This window comes from Patagioenas fasciata, chromosome 13, assembly GCF_037038585.1.
Source record: "Patagioenas fasciata isolate bPatFas1 chromosome 13, bPatFas1.hap1, whole genome shotgun sequence".
Classification (NCBI taxonomy): domain Eukaryota; kingdom Metazoa; phylum Chordata; class Aves; order Columbiformes; family Columbidae; genus Patagioenas; species Patagioenas fasciata.
Window position 1 is genome coordinate 12,631,626 of NC_092532.1, and position 10,468 is coordinate 12,642,093.

Here is a 10,468-nt window from a genome sequence, read left to right on the forward strand (position 1 = left end):
AAGAGAAGTTAAGTAATAAATATTCATCCTTGGCCCCAACACTAGAAGTTCTGGAAGAAAGTTCGAGTAGAAAAACTGAAAGCACTCATACTATCTGAATTTTTGGAGGCCAATGAAGTGGAACAGAGAAAAAGCAATTTAAACAAGGAAATCACAGGAATACTGATGCTTCCAGTCAGCCTGGAGGGAAGGCAGGGAGAACCACTCCTGCTGTGCATGATTGCTTTTGCTTCCTTCATATCCCACATAGACTCCACAAACGCAGAACATCAAGGAGTCAGATGTCAAGAACAAGTTGGAAAAACTATTTAGTTCAGGTTCAACATGAGTTATGGCAGACAACCAAGGCTGTTTGTATTTTAGCCAAACTCTTTCCTCCACCCATAATCAATGTGTAGCTCCCCTCCAGAGCAAACAGCAGTTCCTGTGCTTATGTGCCTTTGACCTGTGAAGGAACAAAAGCTTTGATAATTGTATTCTTGGGAAGCAAGCGTAAAGAGATCAAATCCTCATTTCAGAAGGACATAACCTACAGAAAGAGGCAGCTGTTCCACAAAGTCAGAGATTAGCTTTCAACAGTCCATTCAAGTATACAGATTCTCATGTTCTGGGCTTTTAACAAGTGGTCCATCTGTGTGTCATCATCCCTTCAAGAATTCAAACATTTAGGTGCATCCCACTAACAACATCACTGCAGGACAGCAACAGCACACTGACAGAACCTACAAACAGGAGTGGAACAGTCATGGCCAGGTAGCTCATCTCCTGCCAGATGAGCCCAAGTTTTTGGTAGTTCTGCCTCCAATCTGAGGAAAAGAAGGAAGGTGGGAACCTTTATCAGTGAACATACAGGGGGAAATACTCTGCCATTGAGACTATGTCTCACATAGCAGTAGAAATCTCCAGCATCCGCCCCCTTCCCAAGCACTAGAAGCATTGTTGATGGTTTGTTATCTACCCATCTTCTACCTCAAACTGTGTTGGTCTAAAGTACTACAAATATGGTGGTACTGCCAGCGTCATCATCCTCCTCTGCTCCAACTGATCATTTTGCCAGCAGCCACCACAAACACCAGTTATAACCACATACACTCCATTTCCCCTATGCCCAAAAGAACTCTCTGCAGTTATGATTAGCTAACATTTCTTCTTCACTCCCTCTATATGCAGAACACTAGCTGTATAGAGATAGGCAGTTCTTTGGCAAATCATAACTAATTATATTTTTGAAAGTTGAGCGACATTATTAAAATAGTACTACATACACCAGCTTCTGATTGGCTTAAAGACTGAATTTATTCCGGGCTCCCTCCAATCAGAATTAATCTTTCTATAGCACAATGAGCTGTCACTACTGAATCAACACCAGCAGCAAAAGTGACAGCAGCCTACATCATTACTCAACTAAGATAATAGAACTAAAGTCATTGAAACAGGCAGATGTTGGAGGCTGTCTCCCATTTCAGAATAATGTTCCTGTCGTAACTCAGCATTTATTTTAAGGAAGCAAGGATAAATTCATTACCATTTGCATGGTGCTCGGATATAATAGTAATAGAAGTCATGTAAGCCTTCCAAAATGTACACAGAAGAAATGCACTTGGCATTGATACTAACCATCCTTCACCTCGATAACATGAAGCAGGGCAATGCAATCAATCCATGTCCACTGGAGACCTGCTCCCGTATTAGTGTAAGCAACAGTGTTTTGCTACTGCAAACTCAGAAAACTGCAGTTGAGAGATGTGTAAGACCAGAAGTCATTACCAAAAGAGAAAAAAGTTCCATAATTTATTCCCAGCATCCTTACCTTATTTCATGGTAAGATGTCATATCCAAAATTATCATCTAAAGAGCTACTGTTCTGCCAAATTGCAATACTCAATATCCTCACTGCACAGAACGCCACACTTCTGCATTGATAACTAAACTGCTTAGATCCAACAAGTAAGGAAAGTTGATGACATTTAAAACTGAAGATTGTATTCTCCTTTATAATTTTAAATTAGATCTTTTTAATAAAAGGATTATAAGAAAATAATGATTCCAGAAATAGAAGCAAATGCCAGATCCTTATTTATTTCTGAACAGAAGTGTAAATGGGCACAAAAGAAGTGTACTCTCCATTACTACTGGGATTTAATGACCGTCCTTACATCATCTTCCCACTGAATGATGTCTCCTGCAATGATATTGCCACATATTAAGGAAAGGTGATCAAACATGGGCCTAACTACTTCAGTGTTCAGGTCAGAGCTGTACACCAGTAAATTGATAGGATTATTGATATTCATAAATCAAGATTTATAGAGTTCAGAGTCCAGTTGGTTCAATACGATAATGAATTATAAAAGCAAAAGACATTTTGGAAAAGAATAAAACCACTTAGCCTGACACACAGTACAGCCTTCAGGTAGCGAGCTAATACAAATGCCCAGAAATCAAGACTGATTTCTATGTATCATCCCATTTTAATTTAATTCTCCTTTATCTTTACCCACGTTTTTCATTTTGCATTTCACCTGAATAAGGGTGGCAGATAATATCCATGACTTCCTGGCATTTGCAAGACCAGTTATTTTATCTTGGCAGAAGGTCAAACTGAGTACCTTTTAATTTGGCCAGTTATCTAACTGTACCAAACAGCTGAGATATCCATTCCTGCTTCATAGCACAGCTGGAGTTGCTCAGCTTCCTCTGACACAATGGGTTTAATGGGGAGGGAAATGCCCATCCGATTCTAACAGCTAATTCCATCTCCTTGCACTTTGAGAGCAAACTACCAGATGCTCTGGATTTCCTGCTTTGTCAACTATAGAGCAGCACTACGTTCAGCTCTCACATTTTGATATAGCTGTTTGTTCTCTGGTAAAACGTGGTTCCTCAGGGAAAACAGAGGCTTGTCTCTGGAGAAATGACTAAATACACCTTGTTTGGCAGTATGGGAACTCAAAGCCAGTAAGTTTGTCTATGAGAAAAGGCAAGATCTGGGGAACACTCTGCACAGGGTATTCTCTGTTCCCAGGCACTTACCAACACTTGGTTCAAAGTTAAAATGCAACAGACACACTTCAAAGACCATCTTACATCAAGAAAACTGTAATAGGCTGGGAAAGGGGCAACTTCAGATGATTTTGCCACACACCCACCCCATCCTTCTATACAAGCTACGAATCATACTCCCAATTCACACATGCTGGGATAAATCCCTAGGGGATCCAAACAAATTTACAGCTGCTTAGAATTTCTGCCTTTATACAGCGACTCCATGGGCAGCTGTCAGCTTTTATTTTACTCTTACGGGTTTAAAATCCCCCACACATTTGACTCCAAGACTCTTCTGTAAAGACAGTTTGCACAGATAGCCTTCTTGCAATTCCAAGTTATGCTAAGACAATGAAAAGAAATAGATTGTCTATAAAGTAGATGAGCTGATTATCAGCATGGTATGTTGTAACATGCTTTTTGCTCCATAACGCATTGAGTTTTGTTTGAATTGCTAACAGTTTTACGGATTGATTTCAAGCAATTTGAGAAGTTAGTCATCCTCATTATACCTCTGCCACAAGTGTGCTCCTGTCCCTGTAGCAGCCAGCCATTAATGTATGGAATCTGTACTTCCCCAGCCGAGTTTCCAGCCACGCTCCCCAACTTACAGTAGCCTTAGCACACAAGTAGTAAAAGCTGAGAAAAGCTTACAGATATATATATGTCAAAGTAAGCACCTGTTACGTCATAAATTCAAGTTGTAAACCTGTGATATGTTCCACCTATATATGTATTTCTTTGCATACAGCCACATTGACAGTGCTGTGACAGCTTAATGATCTAGAACCTGTGGCTTTCAGCATTCTGAGTCCTTGTTACACACAAATACCACAAGGTCCATCTGCCACAATCACTCATTTGCCAAAAATGTCTTCAAACCTTTATAAACCCACTTTCTGTCTGTACTGCTATTAATACAGCCTTCATGCACACAAGAATTATTTGCTCTTCATTATATACCAGACTGCAAAGTCCTTGGGAATTAAATATTAGCTTTTTAGAAATATAAACATTACTAATAAGGAATTAGTTGTTCACAGCAGGAAAACAAGAAAGTTTAGACAGAGACAGCTATTATTAGGAGTTTGTGGGGTGTTTGTTGTTGCTGCTTTTGTTTTCTTTTTTGTTGGTGGTAGTTTTGTTTGTTTTTCAGTTTGAGGAGTAGAACCTTTATCAAATGGACTCTAAGGAACCTTAGGCAATAAAAACTTATTCATTCTGGAGAGTTGCATGAGTGCCCACTTTTGAGACACTTGAAAGCTTGAAGGTGAATGTTCGTCTCCCTAAAAACAAGGCTCAAAGACACCAAGTTAGACATCCATACAGGGATATTCATAGATATCAGGAGTTATTTAAACAACTTAATCAGCTTTTCCAAGTGGTTAGAGATACTGATAACTGTTCTCACCTCACCCAACTTTTAATAGCTCATGTTTGTTTTAGTCTGCTCTTAGAACTGTTTTAACCAGCTCCACCAAACCAAATCTTACATTCCTCCTTTTTTCTTTAGCCAAGAAAATTAATGGTGTGAAACAGCAGTATATTAGATAAGTTAGCAATGGAATGAGTTCCCTTCATATAAACCAGTAAGGCTTTCGAATAAATAGATTCTTCTGTTTGACAGAGAATACAGTCCACATCACAACACTAAAAAAAGGCAGTGGGCAAATTTCCAAGACCTTTGAATAATGAAACAGTGGTTAATAAAGCAAGTCTTATTTTTCACTCCTCTTTGGCATTTAATAACCTACAGATTTGTATACACCAACATCGTGCGAGCTGCAAGACACATAAAGTGACAGAAAAACAGTGTCCCATCTGGGCTGGTCCCATCCATCTGGTGATTAGGGCAGGGCACAGTGCAACCATATGGCCATGATCAAGAACCCACTAATATCATCCAGAGTTAACTGGGAAGAGCTATGGCTCACTTAGGAGACTAAGGATGATAAATCCCTCTCATTCTGTCTCTCCTCCCCAGTGGACATAGTAGATTTGTCTTTTCGCCTGCACAGATGAAGCTTTGCTGGTTAGAATACTGGTGATACAGGAAAAAGTTTATTTTGTGCTCATATGTGTCAGAGACAGAATGAAGAAGTTATTTCCATTAAAAAAAAAAAAAAAAAAAGCACACACACAACACCACCAACCTCACATTTCTGCCTTGAGTCCCAAGGGAACTCTGAAACCAGAGGCCAAAATCCTGACACAGAACACATTGGTAGAACTGATCAGCTGCTGATGATTAGAGATGTGGCTCCAGCAGCGGTGCAGGAAGAAGAGAACAGTAACAGCTCTGTTATCCAGCTTGTCCTTACATATTAATAGAATGGGAAGAGCCTACTTATCCAACAGTGAACAGGAAGAAAACAAAAGGCAGAACTTCGTGTCTTCTTGAACAGGCACCACTGTTATTATCTACGTAGTTCTAATAGTTCCTGTTGTGCTGGCCTATTGAGATATCTTTTAGAAATACTCATTTCCTAGCTGAAAAAGTCACTAAAAATGAAGCCATTAACCCCCAACAGATCACAGAAAAGATATTACATGTGCTAGAATAACCTTTTTCTATTTTTTATCATCAGAAACCAGGTCCCAACATATTGCCTGAGCTACATCTTAAATTACAAGATAAAGTCTAAAGTTCTACACAGCAAAGTGGGTTTGTGATGCCATAACTCCAGAAGCATTTTCATGACCAATTTCCACTTGCTTATTATAATAAATCCCCCTCGCTTAGCTGCAAGGAGTCTGGTCAGGTCATGTGTAAGAATATCTTTAAAAGGTTACAGCTGTTACCCAGAGTCGTACTAATTCACAAGGGGGCAACCTTCCCTCAAAGACAACATTTAACAAGTAGCACAGCACTCACTGCTGGAATGGCGCTTTGTTTTGGGAGACACCGTTGAATGAGATATCTAAGTGGCACATCTTTTTGACTACATAACCAAAAATGATGGCCTGAAACTGCCAGGAGTAGGTGTCAGCCTGCTCACAAAATGCTCATCAGTACAAGTAATTACATATAATAATGGGCAATTGAGTTTCTGTAACATGCTCAAAGCATTTTTACAACTCAGATATAGCAGGAGATATAGGAGTTCTTCTCCAGACTTCTCAAATAATAAGCAGTCTTAAATAAAATAAGACCTACAGCAACAAGATACAACATGGAAAGGCTTGGTCAGAATTTGAACATAATTTTGAACATTATATCAGTCTTTGTGTGAGCAACATTGTTCCTGAAGCTGATAAATTTATTTTTCTTTTTAATACATGGGTGCTGACTTACAAGCTGTGAATGGAGCCCTCTTCTGGAGAAATTTGAAAAAATAAAAGCTTAAGAATGCAGCAGTCTCAGCTACGCATTTGGGAAAGAGTTTTAGGACGAATTTTCTCTATTCACTGTAATGTCAAGTCTATGAAATCTGTACTTTTTTTCCCATTGACTTAGTTGCACCCCAGTGGAACATCACAGTTACTGTTAAAGCTATCAAAAAATGTTTGGTTTTTTCCCCTCCTCTTGTAAGCTTTACTCACAAATTTTATATTGATTCATCTGTCCACATGAAATGTGTAACATACAAAAGCAAGCCTGTGAAGAACTTCTGTTATAAAAAAATACTTTGTATATAGGCCTTAGAAAATATCCTTTGGGGAAAAAACCCAAATCCTACCTGAATTTGATAGATTTAAAAATCTGTATTTACTCCTTACTGTACACTGAACTGCACAAGCTACCAGAGTACACTTAGTTTTTATTGTCAGCTTCAGATCAATAAAGCTGTATAAATACCTTTCATAGTTTTAAAGGTGATCCCGAATTAGAGAATTACGTGAAACATATCTTCCTCAGCTACTCCAGCTGATGTTCTGTTTACCTCTTGGTGAAAACAGGACAAACAGTTGGTAGTAGTATAGACTAAATCTTTGCAAAAGAAAAAAATACATTTATCGCCCACCTGTTTACCACAACTTTTATGAACACACTTAATGGGCTGAAGAAGCAATTCCCCATCCTCATCCTTTTAACGCCTCAAAAGGCAATCTTTTTTATATTTAACAAATGCAGTCAAATTAAATGCAGACCAAGAAAACACAAAACTGAAGTTCCCAGGTTTTAGAAATGATCTTTTAATCAAAACCTTTTCTCTGTTCATGTCCTTATGAACATAAGAATTTCCTCAAACTTTTTTCTACATTGTAAACTTTCCTATCACTAGTTTGAAATGAAGTTATTACCATCTTCTGCTCCCACATGAAGTACTGCACTATTAGATTGTTATTGCTTAGAAGTCATCTTATCAAAACTGTGCTTTGGAGGTTCCACTAGCATTGTATTATATGAAGCATTATTGCTACTGCTAAGGGAATGGAAAAAAAAAAAACTTACAAAAAAAATCCCAAAATGTGTTACAACCACTACACAGCCAGATGGCTGCATTTGTTTAATATGTTGTTTCTCACATTCGTCTGTTTACTTTTCCTGTCACATGAAAGTTGTGCATGTGGTGTGTCAAAGAGAAAAGCCAAACAGCATTTCAGCAATTCCCTTTTCCTTCCTGAGCACGATATCGCCTTTGGTTCACACTTCAACCTGCCAATACTCAACCACCTTGTACCTGAAGATAGATTTATGTACACTTCCTTAATATAGAGTAATTCATTCCTTAATTTATTAACTCTTAGCCATGATCTATAAAGTAAACTTGGAGCTGTGTTAAATCACCAGGTAGAGACATTGCCAGTTAAAGCTGGACGTGCTAATAAAGAAGGGGGCTGTGCAGTTTAAGCACTTAAACATAATACTAAAGCACCACAAGCTCAGCCCTGCAGTATATGCCTTGAACTCAGCCCAGCAAGAGAAGAAACTCTGAAGTATTACTGGAAGTTATCAATAAAAGGCACAGTTTTCAGAATCAGGTGTTCTGCACCTTGTCAGATTTTAAGTAGTTACTGATGCTAAACAAGTGCCAGCTCTGTGGTTTAATGGGCCTCAGAAGTCTGTCCTCCTCTATCATATACATACAGTTCTCCCTACAAGGGACTACTAAAGAAAATCCAAACTCAAGCTGATTAATTCAGTACTGTGCTAAAGAAGGTGGACAAAAAAAAAAAGAGGACTGAAAAGACAGAGAAAGCCAAGCAAACTGCAGTCCAGATGGCAGGGCTCAAGCCCAATGTAGCACCAGCTCACTATATCCCCAGGTTACCTTCACACCACCTGTGCCCTCTCCCCACAGCCCCTCTGCTCCCTCGGTATTCCCCAGGCTGGATCTCAGCCCACTTGGACAGCTTCTCCTCCCCAGGAACCCTTTGGGCATCCCAACCCACCAGAGAGCCTCTGAGTGTGTATCCCCAGCACATGCTGCTCTGGCTTCTCCAACCCATCCATGGGTGCACTGGAGCACCAAACCTATGGCCCAAAGCAGCTGCTTTCATTCCTTACATGCCCTAAGGCAGCATTGTTATCCCGAACCCACCCAAATGCCTTTATGCTTGCTCATGAGTCTCCAGTCACCAATTCTGCCACTGTCCCATAGCTTCAGCCACCCACTCCAGTGCTTTTACTCCTTATAAGTTAAACGAGGACACAAATATCCCATCCTTGATCCACACCACATCTGCATTCAGTTCACCCTACTGCTTCCTACTTAGACACTCTTGGTATGTCTCCTCTCAACAATGAGCCTCTCCCAACAGCGATCCCTCACCATTTTTCTCCTTATCACCCTATTTTAAAAAAGCAGACTGGAGATTGCAATTATAAATACAAGTTCACAGACTCCGTGTCCCGAGCACTAGTTTGACGCTGTAAAAACCTACCAACCCCTCAAGGGTTAACAAACCCACTCGATCGCAAGTCAAAAAGGAATCAACTTTTATCTCTACCCAGTGCACGGGATGCCAGAGCCACTGTCACTTAATGCAAGAGTTTACAGAGCTCCTGAGCCAAAAACAAAGAAATGCGTTTAAACTGCACAACAACAAAGGATTTTCAGACCTCCCAAGAGCTTCCAAAAAGTGAGCCCTGCAACAGCAGCAAGAGGAAAAGATCAAGCAGAAGGTACCGAGAAGTCCGAGCCCAGCGAGTCCCTTTGTGTGACAGACAGCAGCAGCAGCCGGGGCTCCAGAGCTCCAAGGCTGGTGTTTTGTCCTCTGCTTTCTGGCAGAGGGGGATCTATTACATTTAGTACGAGAAATGCTACACAGCAAGTCGCTAACAGAGTATTACACATCTATCAGGAGAGTACGGGGAAGGGAACCTTTTGCAAGGTCTGATTTTATTTTTCCTCCATATTCCCCCCTCTTTTATTTTTTCCCTTTTTTTTTTTTTTCAAAAGGTCAATAAATAACGTGAGCTGCCTATAACACCCTACTACCCGGCAAAAGCCACAGAGGAAAAAGGCAAATCAAAGTTGCAGCATTTGATATGACAGAAAATACTGCTGCTGCAGCTGCTACCGAGACACTCGAAAGATTCCCCCCAGCCACCCTTACTGAAGGGAGACAAAAAATGCTGTATATCACACAGCAAATTTGTTGTAATTGTAAATCAAGAAACTACGAGATTCTACATTCCTAGCAACTGGCTTAGAGCAGAGATCTTGCATATTTCAACAGCAATTCAAGCAGTGTTTAATTAGAAATCAAACGTGGATTACAAACACTTTCAAATCCAAACACAAGAGAAGGAAAACGAAACAAAGCAAGGAAAACACACACATTTCTTACCTGGGACAGCAGAAAGGACAGAGTAAGTTGAGTTTTGTGCTGCATTTTGCCAGACTAGAAGGTACCAGAGGCTTTTTCATTCATGCACTCGGCTGCACTGAGCATATTTTCACTGTGAAACAGCCTTTGAGAAGAGACTCTGCCTTGAGAGCCAGCCAACTTCCCAAATAGATCAGCAGCATCATCACTAAAGCATTGGATAGAGTCTGATGACCAGAACCAATGGCTTTACAAGGATGATTTCTTCACAAAGCATCCCCATTTTGCATCACACATATTGGGCAAGCACCTCTCACAAACACAGCACCTTCAGAAAGCATTTTGCTTTGGTGTATTTCTGTGTTTAGTTTCAGTCTAACAAATCATGCCTTACAGATCTCAATAGTATTTCCCTTTTAGAGAATGGAATTGCACAGAGAGAAATAAGAGCAACTCTGAGCACCTCTGAAAAGAGATTCTCTTTATTAAAATGTTAATAAGGTATGCTTTATTTTTAATAAATCAAGAAAATGACCCCTGCAGTTGTAGTAACTTCCAAGCCTTAGAAGAACACAGTGAAATCTTTCAGTGCAGCAGAAATACAGATTATATTTTGTGTTTTCCCCCCAATCTCACAAATCACAACGAAGACAGATCAATTCTAGCCTGCAGAAACAATCCATCATAAGGCAATAGATTTTATTAA

At 39.8% G+C, this 10,468-nt stretch overlaps 1 protein-coding gene across 2 annotated transcripts in view; it reads right to left on the minus strand.

Annotated features, from left to right (window-relative positions):
* CDH13 (cadherin 13) overlaps window positions 1-9,954 on the minus strand; it is a 459,967-nt gene extending 450,013 nt beyond the window's left edge. For both annotated transcript variants that reach the window (XM_065848060.2, XM_065848059.2), the window contains exon 1: window positions 9,784-9,954. In XM_065848060.2, coding sequence (XP_065704132.1) covers window positions 9,784-9,828 — 45 coding nt within the window. In that variant the 5' untranslated portion in view covers window positions 9,829-9,954. The remainder of the gene's footprint in view (window positions 1-9,783) is intronic.
* Window positions 9,955-10,468: the final 514 nt, after the last annotated feature.